General features: G+C 45.0%; 1 protein-coding gene across 1 annotated transcript in view; it reads right to left on the minus strand.

Moving 5' to 3' along the window:
* Nucleotides 1-26,082, minus strand: part of EVC (EvC ciliary complex subunit 1) — a 95,686-nt gene that overhangs the window by 31,190 nt on the left and 38,414 nt on the right. The window contains exons 8-12 of the mRNA XM_083155625.1: nt 25,184-25,342; nt 23,154-23,370; nt 3,627-3,775; nt 3,446-3,544; nt 2,291-2,503 (exon numbers count right to left, since the gene is read on the minus strand). Coding sequence (XP_083011751.1) covers nt 2,291-2,503; nt 3,446-3,544; nt 3,627-3,775; nt 23,154-23,370; nt 25,184-25,342 — 837 coding nt within the window. The remainder of the gene's footprint in view (nt 1-2,290; nt 2,504-3,445; nt 3,545-3,626; nt 3,776-23,153; nt 23,371-25,183; nt 25,343-26,082) is intronic.

The following is a 26,082-nucleotide window of genomic DNA, read 5'->3' on the forward strand; positions in this document are numbered from 1 at the left end:
AGCCGTATGCAATGAGAACTAATATACTCTAACAATGCCTTCTTCCCAATTTCCAATAATTGGAATCTACACCCTCAGTCCCCACCCCCTGCTATACAGAGCAATAAAAGTGGCTTACAAAAACAGTTCTGGCATTCCAGGATACTATATCTCTTTTAGAATAAAAAATACATGCCTCACTACACACAGGTAAGGTAATGTTGTTATTTACACAGATCAGATATTTGGTTGAATTTACCTATACTTGTTTAGTTTCACGGCGGCAGCTCTACACTATGCTGACAACGTAGCAGGCGCCACCGTGAAACTACACAGGGAGCAGGGGGGTTTTATACTTACCAAATCCCCGCGGGAGACGGGCAGCAGCTTTCAGTCCCCCTCCTCCGGTGCCAGCAATGTACGTAATACAGCGCATTGCCGCTGGGGGAGCATCACATGGCTTCCCTGCTCCACCAGCGGCACTACGCTAATTGCGTACATTGTACGCTGGCAGTGCCGGAGGAGGGGGACCCAACGATGGTGCCGGGGAGTGACTGCCGGAGGAGGGGGACCCATCAGTGGATCACGTGGACACGGTGGCCGGGCCGGAGGAGGGTAAGTATAACGCACAACACACACACACACATTTTCCCCCACTATCCACGTCATACCCCCAGTATCCACGTCGGCGTGGAGTCGATGTTATAAAGTATTTTGAGCCCAGCGAGGGGACGCGTATCCACATTTTATAACATCAACTCCACGCTGACATGGATATTGGGGGGATGACGTGGATAGTGGGGATATTAACCATTGTGTAGTTTCAGGGCTACAGAAGCAGTTACGTAGTTTACGTAGGCAGCAGAGTGCTGTATTGGTATTCGCAATACAGCACTACGTAACTGCCGCCGTGAAACTTAACAAGTACCCTGAAATCATCGGTTCTCCTTTGCGATCGATGTAGGGAAACCATCTGGTTCTCCCACATTGATGGCAAAAGTATTCGACATCGGCCATAAACCATCAATGATTTCAAATCATCGATGGTCGATGGCCAACCTTAGTGCTAGGTGCCAACCTGCAATGTCCCAGGTACACTTTAGCCAGTGTGCTAGGTGCCACCCTGCATTGTCTCAGTGACCCATCCAAATTTGCATCAGATAAATCACGTGTGACAGCCGTGACCCTGTCCCGTTCTCGGCTGGCTCGATGGTGGTTCCGCAGGCGGATTCAATGGCCTGTCTGCCGAGAGACTAAAAGGGGGCATGGCCGCAAAAACAGATGGAAATCGTTGAGCTGCGGGCTGGGAGTTCTCGGCAGAACAAGCCCGACTGCTTGTAAAGTTGGGCACGTTCTGCCGAGATCCCTGTTCAATGCTGTCGGGGAAGACAGCATTGAATAGGGCCCCGCCACTATTTCCCCCATTGGGAATAGCGGCGGGAGATTGAATACCCCCTTAAATCTGTTCTGGCATCATGCTCCTGGCACTCTGAATAGGTTACTAGTCACGACGTTGCGTAGACCGTTTTAGCAGCGGTTTGTTGCAGGTGGAGCATGCTGGAAGCACAGTATGGCTCATAGACTTTGTGAAAATCCACAATAAAATCACTAGAACTGGGACAGGCCACATGCATATAATGCAAAAGTCAGCCGCAATCCTGACCACAGCAAATTAAGGGATGGCATTGTGGGTGGAGTAGACTTCAGATCACATTCCAAGCCGCACTGTGTAACAAAAGTCAAAGAATGGTATCACTGCAATTTTTAAAAAGAAAAAAGGTCCGTAATCAGCGTGATTGCTAAATGCTGCAATAAAAACTGCTCCATCTGTAAAAATGCAACAAATGTACTAGTCTAGGAGATAGAAGACAAATGGTTCCAGTCTCCATTCAACCATGAGTTTATAATGACTGTACTGGTTACAAAGTTGCAACTTAGTTCCCAGACTGTATATGAGATATTCTCATACTGCCAGAGTGGCTCCAATAAGGTTTACGATGTTCCAAAACAAACCATTTTAGGGCCAGATGCACTAAGCTTCAAAAGTGATAAAATGGAGAGTGATAAACAACCAGCCAATCAGCTCCCACCTGACAGTTTTCAAACACAGTCTGTGACAAAGCAGGTAGGAGCTGATTGGCTGGTTGGTTATCCCTCTCTAGTTTATCACTTTTGAAGCTTAGTGCATCTGGCCCTTAGTGAGCTATTGAGTATATCTATTACGCCAGTAGACGCGCTAGACCTTTGCAGAAATAACTCCGCTTGAATCTATTACACGATAGTTTCATCGTTATGCACTCAGGAAAGGTACCTGCTTTTCTTGCACTAGTATCTCCTGGAAGAGTTTGATTTTCATCTTCCTTTCATTTTCAGCCTTATCCAGCTCAATGGACAGATTATGCCTTAGATCCTGCTTGAGGCTTTCGCACTCTCCTAGAGACAAATTCGTCATTTCCGGAAGTGTCTGCAGAAAAAGCTTCTTCACCAACTTTTCGAATGTCTGCGACGCACCTGTATATAAGTCCTTGGAAAGATGAAAAACACACACACATTACCGAGATCACCACGACTTATACACAACATATACGTTCTATAAAAAACATAAACATAAACTGCATGCTATAACCAAGACAGCTACTAGCATAGTCTATAAGACAGGCTGCAATTAAAAGATAGCACAGTCATAGATGGCCTTGTATTATTATTAAGTAAGGGGGGTCCGTTGAATACTGACGGCGAGCTATCGGCACTGCTTGCCGTCATAGCTCGCCTTAAGGGCATTGAATATACCCCATGTCTCTTTAATCGATTTGTGACTTCAAAGTTTGTTCGCTTAAAAATGTAGAATTCTAAAAATATATTAATTAGCAAAAAATGTCTCCGGATGTTAGCTCATTAGCCCGATAAAGGGGCATGTTGATGAAGCAGTGAAAAGAGTTTACCAGTGGAGAAGTTGCCCATGGCAACCAATCAGCTGCTAAGTATAATTTTAGAGCATGCATTTGATACATGTTACTTCAAAGCTGATTGGGCATCTTCTTTACTGGCTTGCTTCCCCGCTTCTTCACTGCAGCCCGGTATGCAAGCACAATGATCAACATATATCCTGACCGAGGGCAAAGAGTTCAAGATGAACCGCCTGTAGGCATGGTTATCGTCCAACTATCAATCCCCCACACAGCCTAGAACAAATCCGGCTAAGTGCTGAATAAACTATAGTAGTAGATGTGTTGAGCTTTAGAGAGTGATAGTATCAGACAATCAGAATCTACCTGCCATTTTACCGTGTTTGAAAAATGACAGCCAGTAGTCGATTGGCTGGTACTTTAGCCCTCTCTACTTCATCACTCTCCAAGGCATAGGGAAAGATATTCTGTCACCAGTGGTTAGCTTATAGTGGTTACATAGATTTGGCATGATTACTTTGCGACAAAGCCAGAGACATCGAATCATCTGGTGATATTACCTTACAGAGATCAGCTACAGCGTCAATAGATTTACAGTCTTCCTCATCGTCCAACTCGCCATACAGCTCCCGCTGTTTCTCCAGTAGCTTATGATATTCCTAGGTAGGTAATCAATATATAATCACATTTACTGATCACGTAAAGAGCCAGCAAATCGTGGATGCATTTGAAGGCGTTTACCTTTATAAAGCGATCGGCATCTACCGCGCCCTTAGCGCTTTCTAAGAATTGGAGATGCTCCTCTCTATGGGTTTTCTGAAGAATGTCCGTGAGCTTCCTGCGCTGTTCTAAGTGTTCCCTTATCAGGGATTTGGTCTCCTGAAGGCAATCTAGAAAAGAAAGAAAAAAAACGGAGCACAAAATGTATCGTAAATAATACCCCCTGAAACCATACGCATTTACATTGGGAAATATTTTGTAAGAAAAGGAAAATAATAATAATAATCATAATAAATATAAAAATAAAACTGAAAAAATAAAAAATCACATCATAATAAAAAGGTAAAATCCAGATTGAAACACATGTGAATGCAGTTTATGTAAATTGGTCTAAACATACCTTTGTTGTTGCCCATTGCATCTGTAGCAATCAGATCATTCTTTAGATTGTGGTTTAGAACCATTAGGGACGAGGTAGTCCTTAAGCCTACCAGTTCCTGATACCCCGTTGCGCTGTCTCAATCACAAATAGACTTTTCTGTCTTCTGCCCCTCTTCATTCAACGGGAAACCTTCTCAGAGATGAGGTTCACACGTTTTGTTTTTTTCCCCAAATAAGGAAGACTGGGTCAGTATAAGGTTACCACATATTATAGTATGGTACCAAGGAAGGAACAATAACTGACCAGTCTGCCCAGCCCTACTTGCACATAAAGGTTTCTTTTTGGTGGTCCATAAAGAAACCTTTATTTGCAAGTAGGGCTGGCAGACTGGTCAGTTATTGTTCCTTCCTTGGTACCATACTATAATATGTGGTAACCTTATACTGACCCGGTCTTCCTTATTTGGGGAAAAAAACAAAACGTGTGAACCTCATCTCTGAGAAGGTTTCCCGTTGAATGAAGAGGGGCAGAAGACAGAAAAGTCTACTGTATTTGTGATTGAGACAGCGCAACAGTGTGCACCTTCGATTTGTATTGCATTGTCTATAGGGGTTGGTAACCTCTGATACACATGGTGCAGCAGTCTCCAGGCGCGGTTAATTAAATTAATTTGTTTAATTGAGTTCCTGACACCCAACTTCAGCTTTATGCAGCCACAACTGTAAGCGTTACTTGGGGCTCCAGTTTACCATTGGTGCCAACACCATCGATGGTTACCATCGATGGTGATAGTGCAGTCAGTCATCGATGGCAGCATCATATCTAATGGATGACCATCAATGTTTTGATTCTCGATGGTATTGCATTATCTTCGATTTATTGGCCCATGGACCAATCAGAACTGGGGTAAAGTAATTGGTTATGCTGTGCCATTGATGGAGAACCATCTGGTTCTCTCCCATTGATGACAAAACCATTCTACATCAGTCTAAGACCATCAATTATTTTGAATCATCGATGGCCATCCATACTCCAACTACAACTGATTAAGAGCTGAAGCCATGGACGCATGGGGTGTATTAAAGAAAATAATAAGACTGAATGTGATTGGAGCAGCTGACTTGTGACATTCTCCCCGCACAGCTTACTGTGGTCATGTAAAACATGCAAGATCAGGATAGGAGGATGAAGTCTGCACCCAGTAATTTTTCGCCCCCCACCACGAAAGAGAGCTGCGACTGATTTGTGAATGAGTGACTGTTAGTCGCCGTCCTGGGCGCCGCCGCCGCCCGTCTCCCTCTGCAGCTCCTGTGCTGCCGGGACGGCAGCCATCTTCTTCCGGCGCACTCCATACTGAAGCGTCGGGGACGTTGCTAGGCAATGCCCCGAACTTCCGCTGCTGGCGTCTGAGCAGGAGGAAGACTCTGCTGGACGGACCTGACGTCATGGCACCACCGGGGGCGGCGGATTTGAATAAAAGCCGGTATCTCTGACACTCAGGCGCAGGTTATAGCGTCTTGTTAGTCCTTGCTCAAGTCGTGTTCCTGGTCCTGGATCCTGCTGGGAAGTTCCCTTGTCCTGCTGGTTCCGTGCTGCAGTTGTTCCTGGTGTCCGTGGGCAGCCCTTGCTTCTAGAGTTCACCATCCTTAGAAGTTTGGAGGTCCTTGTCTGTGGTCCCGTCACCTCCCAGATAAGTCAGGGGATCACCCTGCGTATTCCTCCTGGTGTGTCTTTATATACCATCTTCTGAGCATTGTTGCCATTGTCTTTATATACCATCTTCCGAGCATTGTTGCCATTGTCTTTATATACCATCTTCTGAGCATTGTTGCCATTGTCTTTATATATCATCTTCTGAGCATTGTTGCCATTGTCTTTATATACCATCTTCTGAGCATTGTTGCCATTATTTATATTTGTTATTACCACCGTTACGCATTGTTGCGTTCAACCATTAGTTATCTCCCGGTGTTGTTACCCCTTGGGGGTTCCGGGGACCCCTACCCTTGTGTGGGCTTAGTTAGCTGTCTCCTTGCTCTCCTCTGGCCTTGGTGGGCGTGTTGTCTCTCTCAAGACCAGGTGGCATCGGGGTTGGAGCTGGACTAACCGGCTCCTTCGGACGCGGCTATTATTGGCGAAGCCTAGTTACTCACACGTCCGCCAACCCCAGCTCGAGGCAACGGAGGTAGGGCAGGATAGGTGGTCCTCGGTTCCTTACATTATAACCGGCCAAGAAGATTTTGAGGCAGTCAAGGCTCATTCTTTCACAGTAGTGTCCGTCAGATACTTTAGATTTTTTTATTTTCTCCCTCTCTCCCCCCCTGTCATGGACTCCGCTGCAGGAAATCCTGCTCAGGTGCTCTCTGACCAGGTCTGTCTCCTCACTCAGCAGATGGTGGAATTATCCCTGCGGGTCGAGACACATGAGGAGGTTAGAAGAGTGGCCCCTGCCTTACCCCAACCAGTTAAAGAGCCTAAGATGAATTTACCCGACCGTTTCACTGGCGATCGGAAGCAGTTTTTTAATTTTAGGGAGAGCTGTAAACTTTATTTCCGTCTCCATCCCATATCCTCTGGCTCCAAGACTCACAAAGTTGGTCTGGTGGTCTCCCTGCTCCAAGGAGATCCACAGACCTGGGCCTTTGGGTTAGGGGTAGATAGCCCTGAGCTCAGGACCGTGGACGCTTTTTTCACGGCCATGGGGGTTCTTTATGACGACCCAGACAAGGCAGCATCCGCAGAGGCGCACATTAGAGCATTAAGACAAGGTCGCTGCACTGCGGAAGCTTATTGCTCTGAGTTCCGTCGCTTTGCTGGGGATACTAATTGGAATGACCCTGCACTGCGGAGCCAATTCCGACTTGGCCTGGCAGATCAGGTCAAGGATTTCCTTGTTCAGGTTTCCAGCCTCTGCCTCATTGGATGACTTGATGCAGTTGGTAATCCATATTGACAGGCGCATCAGGGAGAGGCCCCCTTGAGCGAGAGTTGCCTTCCTGTCCTCTTTCTGATGTTGGGAGAGAGTCAGTGGGTGATACTGAGGAACCAATGCAGATTGGGGTGTCTCGCTTGTCTAATCATGAGAAAGCGCGCCGACATTCCTTGGGGTTGTGTCTTTAATGCGGGGGTAAGGGGCACCTTGTAGGAAAATGCCCAGAGCGTCCGGGAAACGTCAAGGCCTAGGGGTTAGGGGAGGAATCCTCTTAGGCCAATCTTGGTTGTCTCCCAATAATTCGCTTTTGTTATTAATATGTTTGGGTCTTGGGGTTCAACGATGGGAGTCTCAAGCCTTTGTGGATAGCGGGGCGGCCAGGAATTTTATCGATTCCCGGCTTGTCCACGATCTTGCAATTCCACTAGTCCCGTTGTCATCCGAGTTATCCGTCTTTGGCTTGGATGGTAGTCTTCTTCCTAAGGGACTGATCTCCCATCGTACCGTACCTCTAGACCTAAGCATAGGCTCTACCCACTCTGAAAAATTTGAGTTTCTTGTTATTCATAGTCCCTTGGCCCCGGTGGTGCTCAGCTTGCCCTGGTTAAAACTGCATAACCCTCGTTTTGACTGGCAGACTGGAGAACTGTTGCAGTGGGGTAGGTCATGCACTACCTCATGTCTTCACCTTCCTGTCAGGGTCTCTAGTCTGGTCAGTCCTCTGCTCCCCACTCCTTATGCTTCATTTGCTGATGTATTTTCCAAGAAAGAGGCCGATACATTACCGCCCCATAGGCCCTATATAACATCTGAGAGCCAGCTTACCTGGAGCTACCCCTGGCTTCTCCAATATGCCATTATCATGTGGCCTTATACTGGGCTATTAAGCCCAGACATATATGTTACTGCTAATGGGATGGGTTTGGGAGTGTGGTCCCCCTCATGTTGATATGGCTGGTCTGCTCCAGGTTAGCACACCCTAACACTTTATTAACACTTATTTTTTTCCTATCACATTGTATATATTTTGTATTTTAATCACACCTTCACTTCCCTACATAGCACCTATGTGCTTCTTATTAACCCCTACTAATTTTCATTTGTATGCTGCCCTGGAGTACTCAGCCTGTGTCGGCATGTTGGGGGCCCACACACCAGACCCATTCCCAGTATTAGGGACCCCCAGTGACAGAGATGCCTTGACGTACGGCCTGGGGGCTTAGCCCTATATCTGCAGATATACGCAACCAAATCTCTGTGTTATCTGATTAATATGTAGTTATGTTTCACTTAGTGTGCAATTGGGATACCAAATGTTTTTTTCTAATGCACCATTTTAGTTGCCCTTCTTTGTACAGTCTCTAATGTATTTATATCCTTCTGGAGATATGTCCTCCAGAACTGAAGACAGTATTCTAGATGAGGTTGTACCAGTGACCTATACAGTGGCATTGGGGCAGATGTATTAAGCCTTAACAAGAGATAAATGCAAGGGTGATCAAGAGAGATTAACGTCCAGCCAATCAGCTCCTTACTGACTTCTTTCAAACACAGCCTGTAACATGGCAGTTAGCAGGTGATTGGCTGGACGTTTATCTCTCTTTATCACCCTTGCATTTATCTCCTGTTAAGGCTTAACACATCTGGCCCACTATTACTTCTTTCTTTCTACTGCTGATAGGGATGACAGAGTGGCGTTCTGCCGTATCAGAGAGGATATGAATCAAATGATAGTCAATGTCTAGGCAGACAGTCAAAAGGTCGATACCAAAGGCCAACATACACAAAGTCGACATGGAAAAAGTCAACACATGAAAAGGCTGACATGAGTTTTTCCCATTTTCGTGTGTCAATGTTGAGCATGCGGTGTAGTGTAACACGTACCATCGCTTCCATTGTCATGCTTTATTTTTACACTGCAATTTCAGTTTGAACACACCTCACCCAAATTAACTCTCTGCACGTTACATCTGCCCCACCTGCAGTGCAGCATGATTTTGTCCATTTGAGAAAATGTTGCACTTGTGATCAACCCTGAATCAAACCCAGTATCCAAAAGTAAAAGCTTATCACGGTAGGGTAGAGTGCAGAGTTTTATAGATGGCCAGTAAACTAAGGACTATATTGTTTGAGTGGATGAGACGGTTATTACTCCTAAAAGAGTCCATGTCACAGCTGAACAAAGCCAAGACTTGAAACTGGCTTTGACTTGATCAAAACAATTTTGGGTCAAGGCTGGCAGCAGACAAGGCAAGTCAGTATACAGTGTGGGGGTCAGGGCTAGTAGCAGACAAGGCAAGTCAGTATACAGTGTGGGGGGTCAGGGCTAGCAGCAGACAAGGCAAGTCAGTATACAGTGTGGGGGGTCAGGGCTAGCAGCAGACAAGGCAAGTCAGTATACAGTGTGGGGGTCAGGGCTAGCAGCAGACAAGGCAAGTCAGTATACAGTGTGGGGGTCAGGGCTAGCAGCAGACAAGGCAAGTCAGTATACAGTGTGGGGGGTCAGGGCTAGCAGCAGACAAGGCAAGTCAGTATACAGTGTGGGGGTCAGGGCTAGCAGCAGACAAGGCAAGTCAGTATACAGTGTGGGGGTCAGGGCTAGCAGCAGACAAGGCAAGTCCGTATACAGTGTGGGGGTCAGGGCTAGCAGCAGACAAGGCAAGTTCGTATACAGTGTGGGGGTCAGGGCTAGCAGCAGACAAGGCAAGTCAGTATACAGTGTGGGGGTCAGGCCTAGCAGCAGACAAGGCAAGTCAGTATACACTGTGGGGGTCAGGGCTAGCAGCAGACAAGGCAAGTCAGTATACAGTGTGGGGGTCAGGGCTAGCAGCAGACAATGCAAGTCAGTATACAGTGTGGGGGTCAGGGCTAGCAGCAGACAAGGCAAGTCGGTATACAGTGTGGGGGTCAGGGCTAGCAGCAGACAAGGCAAGTCGGTATACAGTGTGGGGGTCAGGGCTAGCAGCAGACAAGGCAAGTCAGTATACAGTGTGGGGGTCAGAGCTAGCAGCAGGCAAGCTAGGTTAACAAAAGCATTTTGGCAGAAAATCAGGTTCAGCTACCAGTTACATAGGAACTATCACTGACACAGATGTTTCCACAAGCGGCTATTTAAAACCACAGGAAACAATGGGCCAGGGTATCGAACACAGACCTGTGAAGCACCTGGTGAAAGAGAGAAGTGTAAACTGCACAAACTTTGCAAAGTGACCGGCTTTGATGTCCGTATGTAAGAAGGTAGCAGCAGCCTTATTGCCATGTACCTTTTTTCAGCACTTTATATTCACTGAACTCCCACTTTATTCCCTATCCAATTACCCCACCTCTTTCCACCCAGCTAGTTAATACTGTGCTGACCAGTACATTTCCATCTCTATATTATGCCCTTCATCGGTCGTAAAATGTACAAAACAAGATTTATTCTGTACAATTGTGGCGGGGAGAAAAGCCAACCTCCAAAATAACGGTCAGCGAGATTTTTTACATGAGCCGCAAATAACATAATAGCCGTTCCCCTAATCTCCTGACCCGCTAAGACCCCTGTTACTAGGCACTGCAGTTCACAGCAGAAAGCAGCACTAGAACTCTGCTAAAGCTATGTAATGAAATATAGATTCTGAGATATCTCTAGGGAAAAAGCTATCGGATTAACGCACTGAACCTTAACCAAATCCCAATGAAACTGCAGGCAACATCCATTTACACCATGCAGAGAAACAACATTACTATAGAGTGGCTGGTTTCATATTATTTCGGATTTCAACAAGTGTTACATATACAGTACATTCACCTTCGGTTCTATTTAAGGAGAAAAAAAAAATTGAGCTTTGTTTGTTTTTTACTTCTCATTTTCTCTGTAAGGAAAGTGCATTTTCAGTCAACTTCATACTGTCACCGCTGCTGACTTCATGTGCCAGTACCGATGATAACAGCACAGGATGTGAACAACGCCTTGATACGGTGATGCCAAGAGAAAGTAGCAGTGCATTAAACCGTGCTCCTAGCCGTCACCGGGATTTCAACAAACCAAGTTGAGCCGTCATATGTTATGTCAGCTAGATAAATGCCTCCGACTGGAAAAGAGCTAAATTAGTAATTAGTAATGTCACCAGTTGAATATCTTCTGACTTGCTTTTAATGGACTAAAATGACTCTATAAGGATATGATGGAACACAGACTTAAGTCACCAGCTGGTAGCTCGGAACCTTTAGAACCTGGGAACATTGGACCAGAACGCACAATCTCGACAGGTTGTACGACCAGTCCCGCGGGTCGTGAGGTTGACCCTCAGGTCAGAAGTGCTGCATGTCTGATCAGTCGGCTCTCATTGTGGACGTAAGCAGATCATACATGCTTTCAAAGCACATACGATCAGGTCGCCCTGATGTATGGCCAGCATTATACAATTATCTGGCAGATCATCTGTCCAATCTGGCTGGTTGTGTATAGGAGCAAATGACAATGGACCGGTTGTTCCCAAACACTGGGAAAAAGACAAAACGGTTGTTTATAAACAACAACCAGTGGCGGGTGGCGCTGGATTCAGTTTTCAGGCTTCATGGTGCAATTCTCAGATAGTTGCGGTCTTGAATTGGATCACATAAAAATTGAATAAAAAAAATAGCTATAAAGAAAAATGTTCAACCATTTACAGATAGTATAAAATTGTGGATCCAATAATAAAGGGGCGTACCCCACTCACACATGGAAAGAAAAATATGTGTGCATAAAGGTATCTTTACAGTTTTTTAAGGGTCACCTCGTTGATTTGACAGATGGTAATTACCAGATCACAATCTCTTTTTTTTTGTGATATGCGTACCGTACTCACACAGCCACTCGCCGTGATCCTCCCATAAAGGTATCTTTAAGCATCCTCCCCTAAGTCCAGCCTTCTTCGGTTAAACCGATGGTGGTCCTCAAACCAGAGTGGTTAGAATATGAAAGATAAATTAAACGGGTGTAAAAGCACTCGTATATCTATATAAATAGTGCGGTCAGGGTTTACTATAGATAGAAGGAGCATACCCTACTCACAAAGACAAGGGTAATAACGAGTCAATCTATAGTGGTTTCTTTAAAACTTCCAAAGGATCACCTCGTGAGGAAGCCGAAAATATAGTACCAAAGATATAGATCTCTTAAAGTGCATACCATACTCACACAGCCAATCACTGTGGTCCTCTTATCTTTTCGGTGTGATCCTCCAAATCAATTCTTATTATGTCCTCCTCAATTATGGAGGAGTGGAACATAAATGAGAGGAAGGGGAAGGTCCACTGAAATTATAAGACCAAGGCCCTTATTCTGATTGACGCGGACTTTACCGCGTACTTACGGATCGCGTCTTTACGGCGTCTGCGCATGCGTGGAGAACGCTACGCGCATGTGCCACGCCTTGACTCGGTACCAGTTCGGCCAAATCCCGTCCAAAACTGTTCACCGCTATCAGTCGGGAAATAGGGGCGTATTATGGGCGTCATGCGGAATGACACATGGGCGTAGTTTCAAAGTGGGCAAAACGGGGCGGAAACATGGGCGGACACGGGGGAGTACACTTATGTTGGGGGGCGTACATTCGGAAACCACTCCGAATGCACGCGAGCAAAAAGGGCAGAAATGTGCGGTGTCCACAAGTGTACTATTGCTTTGCGGACACCACTCGTTCATGCGGTAGGCGAACGTACGCCTAATGACTACAACCATTAACACCTGAACCCAATAGAATCTACTCCTTTACTCATTACTCACTAATAGGCCGCTTGTCAGTGCTTTAATTGAAACCATTGCTGCTTCAAGGAAACCTTAGTAATCCCCCACATATGCTGTACTTGTCCCACACTTAAAAACTGCTAACAATGGACATGACTGAATCTTAATACTATCAATACACATGTGTATTAGACATGTACTCATGAAACCACACACATTGATTCCAATTCCAAATAAGCTGTTTTTTATGAGGATAGGTAATTGAATAAGTGGGTCATGTGATGTATTGCAGAAGATACTTCATAGTGGGTTGTTTGGCGTAAATACTCCGCTTACGGGCGGTAGCACCGCTTGGCTCCCGTTCGGATGCGGTATTTCCGAGCATACTCTGTAATACTCTGTAATACCGTGCAGAATCGGAGTGTTTCTCCCGCACACGCATGGTTTGTATGTCGTCCGTAAACACGCCCTGTTCTTAAAGAGTGAGTCCGTCCGAATGCGGAGGACACGTGGGCGTTTCTACGGACGATGGCCGCATGCGGCAAAACACCGTGGCGTGCGGACCGCTCCGTAAGAATGCGGGAATATCCGCACCGATCAGAATAAGGGCCCATGTTTGAAGATGCACTTCTTTAATTGCTCACAGAAAGGAAAGACATCAGGTCTTTTTGCTTTTTTTCTTAAAAGGCATCAAACAAGGGACTCCAAAGGATGTAAAACACTGTTTAGCTGGAGGCTTCAGCAAACATTTCACGCTTGAAAAGAAGTCATGACGGTCAGTTCCTCCATTTCCACTCTATAAGCAAGGTGGACTCACCTCCATGAGCAAGATTGCAAGGAACTCTTTGAGGGACACTTTACTTTTGGACTAAATATAATAATATTTTCATGAGGACACCGCCAAAATGGTCATTCAGACAAACTGGTTAAATTAATGAATGTAAACAATTTGTCTGAACTACAGTTTTGCAGTGTTTCAGAGCAAATGGATGATTGTCAATTGCTCCCATACATTACCAGATTTTCTTTCCAACCAGCCAGATTGGACAGATAATCTGCCAGATATTTGTATAGTATGTGCCCAGTAATTCCCCCAGGTGTATAATAATAATAATAATAATAATAATAATAATATAGCACTTTTCTCCCAATAGGACACAACAAGCTTAACAGAAGATATCAGTAAAGTGCTTGAGTAACTAGGTACGTCTTTAGTCTATTTTTTAAAGGATTCTACAGTGGGGGCTTCTCGCACTGTGCGAGGAAGAGAGTTCCATAGAGTTGGAGCAACAAAGTTGAAAGCTCGACCCCCAGATGAATTCAGGGAACTTCTGGGTACTGTTAGTAGTCCTTCTTCAATGAATCGTAGTAATCGAATAGGACAGTAAGGAATCAGAAGCTGCTGCAGGTACCTTGGGTCCTGGTCATGTAGGGCCTTGAAAGTGAGTAAGCCAATCTTGAAAACGATTCGCCATTTTACAGGTAGCCAGTGAAGGGCGTAGAGAATGGTAGTTATATAGCTGGAGCGGGGCTGGTTAGTTAATAGTCTGGCAGCTGCATTTTGTACCAGCTGCAAGCGGTGCAATTTTTTGGATGGGAGACCCAGGTAGAGAGCATTGCAGTAGTCTATGTGTGATGATATAAATGCAAGTATGACTTTAGGCAGGTCTGAGGGTATTAAGTGCTTGATTCTGGCTATATTCCTTAGATGATAGAATGAGGATTTGATTGTGGCTGAAACCTGATGTTTAAGCTGATGTGAATGGTGGAGGTCTTCTCTCGAAAAGCTGTGTGCATGGGAGCTTCAAACCAGAATGTAAATCTCATGTTTAAAATCTATGTGATGGCAACTGCCATGTTCATCATTGGGTGTTTTTGCCACTCCCACGCAGGACGACAGCCGCTATTCCATTGTTTCTGCTGATGGGTGTGCTAGCATAATTTACTCACACAGAAATGTAAGAAAAGTGTCCCAAACGGCACGTTGTGCAGCTAAGCCCGATCCATTTAGGCACAATGAGCACAAAAAGCACTGGTGCCCAGTACCGGAACCATGCATATTGGCCACCCCCCATTCAGCCGAGTGTTAGGAATGGGACTGGAAAGATGGGGTAGACTTTGGTGCAGTTGGTCACCTCATACATACGTTTATTTTACTGCAAGACACCATCAAGTGCAGAAGTCCTGATTGGAGACCCATGATATAGACCAGGGGTGGCCAAACCGGTCCTCGAGATCTACCAACGGTCCACATTTTCCATATCACCTAGCTGGTGCACAGCTGTAGTCATTACTAACTGTCACATATTAAAACATGCTGCATTCATTCCTACTATAGATCCACAGGTTGTCTGGAAAACATGCACCGTTGGTAGATCTTGAGGACAGGTTTGGCCACCCCCGATATAGACCTTTCGGTCTTCTCCCTGATGTGGGATGGTACCAGTTGTAGTTTCGGTACCTTGTCTGATTAATTAACACCACCAGGTTGTGTGTCACATGCTGCATTTAACACATACCTGTTTACTGCTGGACTAAAAACATGGTAAGTAGGGTTTTGGGGCTTAGCATTGCAGTCTATGGAAGGGGTAACAGATAGCAACAGCTAGCTAACATTTAAAAGTGGTCAAATGTTTATTTAAGGGCTTGCGCATCCTATAACATCGGAATCCCAAAAGAAGCACCCAAGCATTCTCCTGCTCTTGGGCTGGATAGGTTTCTTTAAAAGAGCAACTGAAGTTATAGTGTATTGAATATATACAGTAGATCTCCAATTCCCTTTGAAATCACCGTTCCCCACTGTGAACGTCCGGGGGTCCTGACGGGACTAGAGAAGGTCTGAAAAACCGATGGGAGCGATTCATAGTGCAATACCTTTTTACTCTGAAATAGATTATAAGAATCTCTTTTCTTACTGATTTCTATGCGCTGAACACGAAGATGATGTTTAAAATTGTTCATTAGTTCCAGTTCTGAAGATCCTTAGCGATGAACTAAATCTTAGATCAATGCTGTTGTACAGGCATTGCAGACATTTTCCCATTTTAAAATATTTGAAAATAGGATTCCCTCATATCATATCAGACACTTGGTGGCAATATTTCTTTGAAGATGCATTTTCTTCATTCTCACGTAGATTTTTTCCCAGCTAACTGCAGCACCATTAGTGATGAACGCGGTCAACATTATCACCAGGATATTTCTGAGATGGAGAAGCGATACCAGGGGAAATGGAAGGCTTCGATGCTAGCAGACTATTGTTGGACACTTGTCAGCGATGCCCCGGAAATAGCGTACAAGTGAATTGCACCTCGAAAGCGGCATTAAAACCAATGATTTTTATTATTGTTGATGTTGCATATGTATATTAACCTATTTGTTTTGAAAATGTAAATAACTATAAAACGGCAACAAATCTTTCAATTTCATTGTCATTTTCAGCACCCTAAATTCTATTAATAAACATGTCATTTTTGGGATCCCCAAAAAATGGTAAATTTTGACGAAGTCTACAAATGAAACCGTTTGGGTGTGGCGAGTTGTGGTGATGTGCTGACGTCCAGGTCCTTCTTTTCTGAGGGAACAAGCCTGACTCCAGGTTTCTCACCATCAATAGATTTCTCCTCTGTTCGTTGTTTATAGTAAGCCAGAACTTACTTTTCAGATGAACATTTTCCGACGAATTGGAGGCGGGCGTTGATGTCAAGTGACGTCTTGTGCCCACCCCGAGCAGGCAGGGGCACGCCTGCCTTCCGACGGGTCCAGCCAGTGTTTCTATGGGCACGGGCACTGGTTTTACGTGCACACCCACGAAACGCCGGATGATGCCCACCCCGGAAAGCCCCCCCCCCCCCCCCTACCTGTCAATCAGGCAACAAGCCTCATGACAAATTAATAGTTCACCTCTGGCGCTCGCTGCGGTGGTTTTCACATTCACAGGCCCCGACCATTGGGGATGGGGCGGATTTAGATTTCAATTAGCATCAATATTAAAAGCCAGGGAGGCAGACGTATTTGCTATCCAACCAGATGTAAAATATCCAATGTATTACTTATTATACACGTCCTTATTACACTGCAGGCACCTTGGGCCAGATGCACTAAGAGTGAAAAGTGATAAAATGGAGAGTGATAAACCACCAGCCAATCAGCTCCTGCCTGATATTTTTCACACACACACACACACACACACACACACACACTGTCTGTGACATGGCAGGGAGGACCTGATTGGCTTCACTTTTGAAGATTAGTGCATCTGGCCCCTTATGTGCAGAAATGTACCAGTCCCATCAAGCGCGATGGCAAAAAACGATCAGAAAATGATTTCCCGCCAAGATATCAGGGGTTCGATGCTCCGCAGCGGGCAGTCCTGGAGGTCTCTCTAATTACACATCCTTCCATTGCTGAGGGCGCATTATACGGAATATAAAATGCATTTGGCTGTTTTCCGAGCACCGGACCACAGAAATGTTTATTATGTATTTTTCTGACAGCATTCCCATCCAATTTAAACACTTTAATTAGTTATGATATGGGACTCCATGCTGCCGAGACTGATATTAGACTGGGGGCTGTCTCCTTCATGCTTAGTCAGCTATGCATGTTTAAATTAGCAATTCCACTTAGCCTGTGGAAGACTGTAAACAACAAGGCGTGTTGCATCTGTAATTAAAAAGGGAATATTTAGCAACAGAAGTTTCATTAGAAACCTAGAAGAAGTCAGCTGTACAGTATAAGCTCTCATACAGAAAGGAGTCTGACGAGACCGTCTCAATCCATCCAGCCAGGGGCCTCACGTTCACGTTCATGACTGATAAAGTTTTATTTTGAATATTGGAATACCTGGATTGGGACACATTACTGGCATTCGACACTGGGACAGCAAGGGTTAACCGTCCATGTTTTCCAGCTGCATAATGTATAACAAGACATTGACCCCGACTAAATTGAAGTCAGTGCACTGAATGCCCCTCCAGCGCTCAGCCTGGCATTCAGCCTCGTTTAGCGAGCATGACAGATCTGCCTAGAGTTCAGGGAACATGGATACAGTATGTCATTCCTACATCCTTGGGTTCCGTGCAAGAGCTGATCTCGGTTATGGAATGCATCAAAGGGAAAAAAATCCACTAGGGCGTGGAGTGAGAATAGAATAGTGTGGCGAGCGCAGCGAGCCACCGAGCCCGAAGCGTGGCGAGCGCAGCGAGCCCCGCGGATACCTTCACAGGTATCCGCGTGCCCTTGCGGGCTTCACAGGTGTCCGCGTCCCCTCGCTTCGCTCGCCACACTATTCTATTCTCACTCCACGCACTAGTGGATAGTAGGGGTATGAAAAGGTCGGAGGACGCGTACCGCTGCGCTCGCCACGCGTCAATAGCGGGGTGGCGTTAACGGTGGTGGGGGCCATGAAACATTTTTTTTAAAACATATCCAATGTGAAATGCCCATATTGGCCAATTTCACATTGTCATTTTATTTTAACATTGTTGTCTATGGGAAATCGGGTCCATCGCGTCTTTTAACATTACTGTCTATGGGAAATCGGGTCGGAAATCGGGTCCATCGTGTCTTTTAACATTACTGTCTATGGGAAATCGCGGGCATCGCGTCGCGGCCCCTTATAACAGCCACGACCGACGCGATGCCCACGATTTCGGGCGCGATGAAAAAATCGGCAGCCCGGATAACTCACAAGTACCAAATAAAAGGATGGTCATGTTTCGTCTGCGCAAATAACTGCCATTTTCTGACTGCTGGTAAACTGTATACTTTTAGCTGTTACGTGGGATTTGTTTGTGATGAAAAAAACCCTTTATCTGTTTTTCCTGTTCTCACACTGTGGAGTGTGCACAAGTATGACAGATGCTACGTCGTACGCCAGTCAGTTGTGTTGCATTCTGCTTATGCCTGAAGGGCTGTCACAGTGTGGTAGCATTGCATTCGTATGAGGCAAAGTTAAGTGAGGGTATACCGGTGGGATTGTGGCTGCTTTTATTATCCTCCTTTATAAAATATGGCGCCACAAGGAACCCGCAGCGCTTTACATGGTATATAAACAGAAACAGTGCAGACAAAACAAAAAGCTACAGTATTTAAAGGCCCATACACACTGGGAGATTTTGTGCTGAAAGCAGCTCAGTTTTGTCATTTAAGATCAAAAGCCGCCCAGTGTGTATGGGCAGGCAATGAGCGGTGAGCGTTAATGTCCGCTCCTGCATCATTACCGGTAGCCATAGTTTGCTGGTATTACCAGCAGGCTGAACGGCTTTCCATAGCGTCCTGCTATGGAAAGCCGTTCACAGTGGTGAAAATCGCTGGGCAGGGGAAAAAAACAAGCGCTCAGCGATTTTAACGATCATCTCTGTGCATACAGGATGGGCAAAAAAGCCCAGTGTGTATGCTCCTTAACCATTGCTGTTCACATATAGTCATAATATAGTATACACTGAGGTTCACTGCTGCTGCTAATGGTATATGGGAGAGAAGAAAAGTCAGAGGAGGGAAGAGGGCCCTGCTCATGAGAGCTTACAATCTAGAAGGGAGGGGCAGACGGACAAGTTCTGCACACACTTTAAATGCTTCTGTTGTCAGCACTCTTTTTGTGCTCTTCATTCCAGGCACGGCGTTGGAGAAAAGAAGCAATTACATTCAGCTCTGCGCCCGCTCCTTTGTGTTTTGCACAGTATGTGGATGATAGAGAGAGGTAACAGGCTTTACAGTAGTATAAAAAGTCATGTAGGGCAGTTTGGCATAGGATGATTTAGAAAATATTTTTTTTCTCTAAACCACAGACATCAACAAGAGAGTGTTTCACTCGCGATAGGTGTAAAACTTCACCACTTGCTACGTCAGGTGTGGCCAAACCGGTCCTCGAGATCTAACAAAGGTTCACGGTTTCCAAATCACTTTGCCGGTGCACAGCTGTAGTCATTACTGTTACATGACCCAAATCCCCTAGCTGGTGCACAGCTGTAGTCATTACTAACGGTCACATGACCCAAATCCCCTACCTGGCGCACAGCTGTAGTCATTACTGTCACATGACCCAAATCCCCTAGCTGGTGCACAGCTGTAGTCATTACTGTCACATGACCCAAATCACCTAGCTGGTGCACAGCTGTAGTCATTACTAACGGTCACATGACCCAAATCCCCTACCTGGCGCACAGCTGTAGTCATTACTGTCACATGACCCAAATCCCCTAGCTGGTGCACAGCTGTAGTCATTACTGTCACATGACCCAAATCACCTAGCTGGTGCACAGCTGTAGTCAGTACTAACGGTCACATGACCCAAATCCCCTAGCTGATGCACAGCTGTAGTCATTACTGTCACATGACCCAAATCCCCTAGCTGGTGCACAGCTGTAGTCATTACTGTCACATGACCCAAATCACCTAGCTGGTGCACAGCTTTAGTCATCATTACTAACGGTCACATGACCCAAATCCCCTAGCTGGTGCACAGCTGTAGTCATTACTAACTGTCACATGACCCAAATCACCTAGCTGGCGCACAGCTGTAGTCATTACTGTCACATGTCCCCTAGCTGGTGTACAGCTGTAGTCATTACTGTCACATGACCCAAATCACCTAGCTGGTGCACAGCTGTAGTCATTACTAACTGTCACATGACCCAGATCACCTAGCTGGTGCACAGCTGTAGTCATTACTGTCACATGACCCAAATCCCCTAGCTGGAGAACAGCTGTAGTCATTACTAACTGTCACATGACCCAAATCACCTAGCTGGTGCACAGCTGTAGTCATTACTGTCACATGACCCAAAACCCCTAGCTGGTGCACAGCTGTAGTCATTACTGTCACATGACCCAAATCCCCTAGCTGGTGCACAGCTGTAGTCATTACTAACTGTCACATGACCCAAATCCCCTAGCTGGGGCACAGCTGTAGTCATTACTAACTGTCACATGTTCACACATGCTGCATTCATTCCTACTATAGATCCACAGGTTGCCTGAGATACATGGACTGTTGGTAGATCTTGAGGAAAGGTTTGGCCAAACTTGTGTCAAATGACACTAAATTCCGTCAATTACTTTCAAATTTGTAAGAAAAAGTTTGGACCGAGTAAAAACACCCTGTGTGCTCAGTTATAAATGTATATATCAAATCTAGATGAACAACTTATCTCCTGGGCCAAAATAGAACATTTTGTAAGTTTCACCAATGGCGTCAAGAGGCGGCTACTTTTTACCCGGTCCCGGTTGCAGGGAGCCAGGCAGCGGGGAGAGAGAGGACAGGCTGCTGCAGCAGCACAGCCTCTCTCTCCAGCTCAGCACATGCTGCCCAGTGCTGTGTGCTGAGCTGTGAAGAGAGACAGCTACAGCGGCAGCCTGCCCAAAATAATAATGACAAAGAAGTGTATCTTGCCAGACCCAAAGAGGCTAAGAAAGTGATCAGGCATGCCAAGGCACAAGCTGAGGAGAAAATGGCTCAGTCAGTAGATAAAGGAAACAAAACTTTTTTTTAAGTATATAAGTGAAAGGAGAAAATCAAATGGAGGAATAATAAGACTGCGGACAGACACTGAGAATTTGGTGGAGGGAGACAAGGCAATTGCAGATCATCTAAATAATTACTTTTGCTCTGTATTCACTATAGAAGGAGAAGGGAAGGGACCACAGTTAAGTTGCAAGGACATTCATAAAAATAAGGTAGATGGAGGTACATTTACTAGGGAGAAAGTCCTAACAGAACTTTCAAGACTGAAAGTGGATAAATCAATGGGGCCAGACGGAGTGCATCCAAGGATACTAAAAGAACTAAAAGATGTGTTGGTAGCGCCATTAACAGATTTATTTAACCAGTCACTAGATACAGGTGCAGTTCCAGAGGACTGGAGAAAAGCAAATGTAGTTCCACTGCACAAAAGCGGAAGCAAAGAAGAAGCAAGTAACTACAGACCAGTGAGCCTTACATCAGTAGTAGGGAAAATAATGGAAACACTATTAAAAGAAAGAATAGTGGAATATCTTAAATTAAACAACTTACAGGATCCAAAACAGCATGGTTTTACTGCAGGGAGATCATGCCAAACAAGTCTCATTGACTTTTTTGACTCCGTGACCAAAATACTAGATGAAGGGGGGGGGGCCATAGATGTGGCATATCTAGACTTTAGTAAGGCATTTGACACTGTCCCACATCGCAGGCTGCTAAATAAACTTGAAAGTGTGGGATTGGATTATAAAACAATTAAATGGATAAGAACCTGGTTGCAGGATAGGAAACAGATAGTTGTAGTAAATGGAGTGCATTCTATGGAGGGACATGTTACCAGTGGAGTACCCCAGGGATCTGTACTTGGACCAGTGCTCTTTAATATCTTTGTTAGTGACATTGCAAATGGTATTGAAGGGAAAGTATGCCTTTTTGCAGATGACACAAAGATATGCAACAGAGTAGACACACCAGGAGGGGTAAATCAAATGACTGATGATCGAAGTAAACTTGAGAATTGGTCAAGAGAATGGCAACTACAGTTTAATGCTAAAAAATGCAAAATTATGCACTTGGGACTCAAAAACCCAAAGGCTCAATATAGTATCAAGGGTACTATAATGGAAACTACTGAGGAGGAAAGAGATCTAGGAGTCACTATTTCAAGTGACTTAAAGGCAGGGAGGCAATGTAACAAAGCAATGAGGAAGGCTAGTCAGATGCTTGGTTGCATAGGGAGAGGAATCAGTAGCAGAAAAAAAGACGTAATAAATGCCACTTTATAGGTCATTGGTACGACCTCTTCTGGAATACTGTGTCCAGTTCTGGAGACCATATCTTCAGAAGGATATAAATACATTGGAGAGTGTACAAAGAAGGGCAACTAAAATGGTTAATGGCCTACATCACAAAACTTACCTGGATAGACTAAAAGATCTTAACATGTATAGTTTGGAGCAGAGAAGGGAAAGGGGGGACATGATAGAAATCTTAAAATATATCAAGGGTTTTAACATAGTACAGGTGGGAAATTTTCTTCAAAGGAAAACAAGTAATAAAACACGAGGACATGCACTGAAACTGGAGGGAGGTAGGTTCAGGGGAAATGTTAGAAAGAATTATTTCACAGAAAGGGTAGTGGATAAGTTGAATAGCCTCCCATCAGAGGTGGTAGAGGCTAAGACAGTAGAACAATTTAAACATGCTTGGGATAGGCATATGAATATCCTTACAAAGAAATAAGGATTAAAAAGGGTTGAGTTTACCTGAAGGGTAAAAAAAGGGGCTGACTAGATGGGCCAAATGGTTCTTATCTGCCGTCAAATTCTATGTTAATATGTTTCTATGCCCTCTCTCCCCCTCTGTGTGAAATTCTGCACGCAACCTGCATCTTGCACAAATTGAGTTTTTTTTTGTTCCAATGACACTATACCATAACTATGTAAATGTTTAGACATAGGATGATGTCAAACACAAACCCCCAAAAAATAAAAAAATAATTTGCCCTTAAGGAAATATTTAATCTTTTGCATGGTCCATTAATGCACATTGCTTACCTTTGTTGTATCGCGACACCTCCTCCCAAAACGCTTTGAAGAGCTCTGTGAGGTGTCGCTCCTTCTGTCGCGCGGTTATCTTCTTCTTTACGGTCAACTGCTCCAGGGTTTTGGAGATTGCATTTAGCCGACATTCGCTTTCCTCCTGTATCTGATACTTCAGGGAATCCACCACCTTTGCCATGTGCTCCCAGCGGATCATCTTCTCCTGCATTTCCTATAGAGGAACACCGGCCTTCATTAGACACATAAGCAATAATCCCGACGAGTGCAGAAAGCAGCAACACTATTGCCACCAACCCCACTAGTATATAATCTCCCCAACAGTATGTTATCAGAGCCAGACTAGGAATACTCTATGGCACCAGCAATGCCAGCTGCTTTCTCTATTCTGTAGCACTCACTATTATTATTACTTTATATTTCATCTGTTACAGTAGCACTTATTAGTTGGTCTATTCAATTAAAGTCAGATCCATGCCGACATGCAATTTCAGAACGGTTCCGACAAGCCCTATTTAATGAGTGGCCAAATCCGACAGTCGGATTTATCCGTTCCCGGTGTCCCGTCCAGCATCTTGCACGGCATGAAATATTGAGGCTAGATGTATGAGGCATCTCACGCAGCGTGGGGTATTGAGGCTAGATGTATGAGGCATCTCACGCTGCGTGGGGTATTGAGGCTAGATGGATGAGACATCTCGCGCTGCTGGGGTATTGAGACTAGATGTATGAGGCATCTCACGCTGCGTGGGGTATTAAGGCTAGATGTATGAGGCATCAAGTGCTGCGTGGGGTATTAAGGCTAGATGTATGAGGCATCAAGTGCTGCGTGGGGTATTAAGGCTAGATGTATGAGGCATCAAGTGCTGCGTGGGGTATTAAGGCTAGATGTATGAGGCATCTCACGCTGCATGGTGTATTGAGGCTAGATGTATGAGGCATCTCGCGCTGAATGGGGTATTGAGGCTAGATGGATGAGGCATCAAGTGCTGCGTGGGGAATTGAGGCTATATGGATGAGGCATCTCAGCTGCATGGGGTATTGAGGTTAGGTGTATGAGGCATCTCGTGCTGCATGACATAGTAAGGCTAGATGTATGAGGCATGAGGCATCTCATGCTGCATGGCGTATTGAAGCTAGATGTATGAGGACACGTCTGTATGTGATCCAAACAGTGTACACATTACATACCATATTAGGGACGTACACATTACATACCATATTAGGGACGTACACATTACATACCATATTAGGGACGTACACATTACATACCATATTAGGGACGTACACATTACATACCATATTAGGGACGTACACATTACATACCATATTAGGGACGTACACATTACATACCATATTAGGGACGTACACATTACACACCGTATTAGGGACGTACACATTACACACCGTATTAGGGACGTACACATTACATACCGTATTAGGGACGTACACATTACATACCGTATTAGGGACGTACACATTACATACCGTATTAGGGACGTACACATTACATACCGTATTAGGGACGTACACATTACATACCGTATTAGGGACGTACACATTACATACCATATTAGGGACGTACACATTACATACCATATTAGGGACGTACACATTACATACCATATTAGGGACGTACACATTACACACCATATTAGGGACGTACACATTACACACCGTATTAGGGACGTACACATTACACACCGTATTAGGGACGTACACATTACATACCGTATTAGGGACGTACACATTACATACCGTATTAGGGACGTACACATTACATACCGTATTAGGGACGTACACATTACATACCGTATTAGGGACGTACACATTACATACCGTATTAGGGACGTACACATTACATACCGTATTAGGGACGTACACATTACATACCGTATTAGGGACGTACACATTACATACCATATTAGGGACGTACACATTACATACCATATTAGGGACGTACACATTACATCCGCCCCTAATATTTGTATAACTCTTTGTGCTGAAAGGCGGCGGGTAGGAATTACCATTGACAGCACCTCCTGGGAATCCCACAGGAGGTTTTCCACAGCAATCATCTTTGAGATCAGGCTCATCATTGTCCTCCCAACATCATCATGAGAACATTTCCCTCTGTCATGGAGTAACTGATGGACATTCTCTATCTGCTTCCAGAAACCTTCTACCTGCAGGAAAAGCGCACAATAGCAGACACTTATATAGCAGGTACAATACACAGACAGCAGACTATCTGAACTGTTATAGTGGCCACTATTAACTATTAGAAGTGTCATGTTATAAATGAGTGACGTACGTCACAGTGCAAATGACTTATTTATGGTCTCTACATAGATGCCCCAGGTAGGTAGAAGTATGGATGTGTGATCGGAAGAGTAAAGGAATGGACAAGGGCAGGGCAGGGGCTAGGCCCACCAGCACACTTAGTGAATATTACATTAGATAACAGGGATGAAGGGTATATATTCAGAGGAGTCCACCAGTCGCCGCCCGCACAGCGTTCAGATGGGCGACTCTCCCGGCCCGCAATTACACTCCCCCCCCCGCCCGCACCGCTGTGTGCGAGCGTCCGGTGATTCGTCTATTCGCCGTGGCCGCACGCACACAGCGGCTGCTCATGCGCGTAACTGACTATGCACATGCTCAGTTGCAAAACATTACTCCCCTGCGCGAACACGCAGGGGAGCGTGTCAACCAAAATAAGGCCCACTGCGTGTGACTGAGTCTGTGAATCTGTACATGTAGTGCTATGATGTACTGTAGCACATACGTAGGATCTTCACTTCAACCAGGCATAAATGTAATGCCTGAGGTTCCATTGCGATCATGATTTATTTAGGGCATAAACAAGAATAAAGCAAGATTTATATGAGGAGAAAAATAATCCAACTGAAATAAAGCAATTCTT

This window comes from Crinia signifera, chromosome 1, assembly GCF_055691185.1.
Source record: "Crinia signifera chromosome 1, ASM5569118v1, whole genome shotgun sequence".
Classification (NCBI taxonomy): Eukaryota; Metazoa; Chordata; class Amphibia; order Anura; family Myobatrachidae; genus Crinia; species Crinia signifera.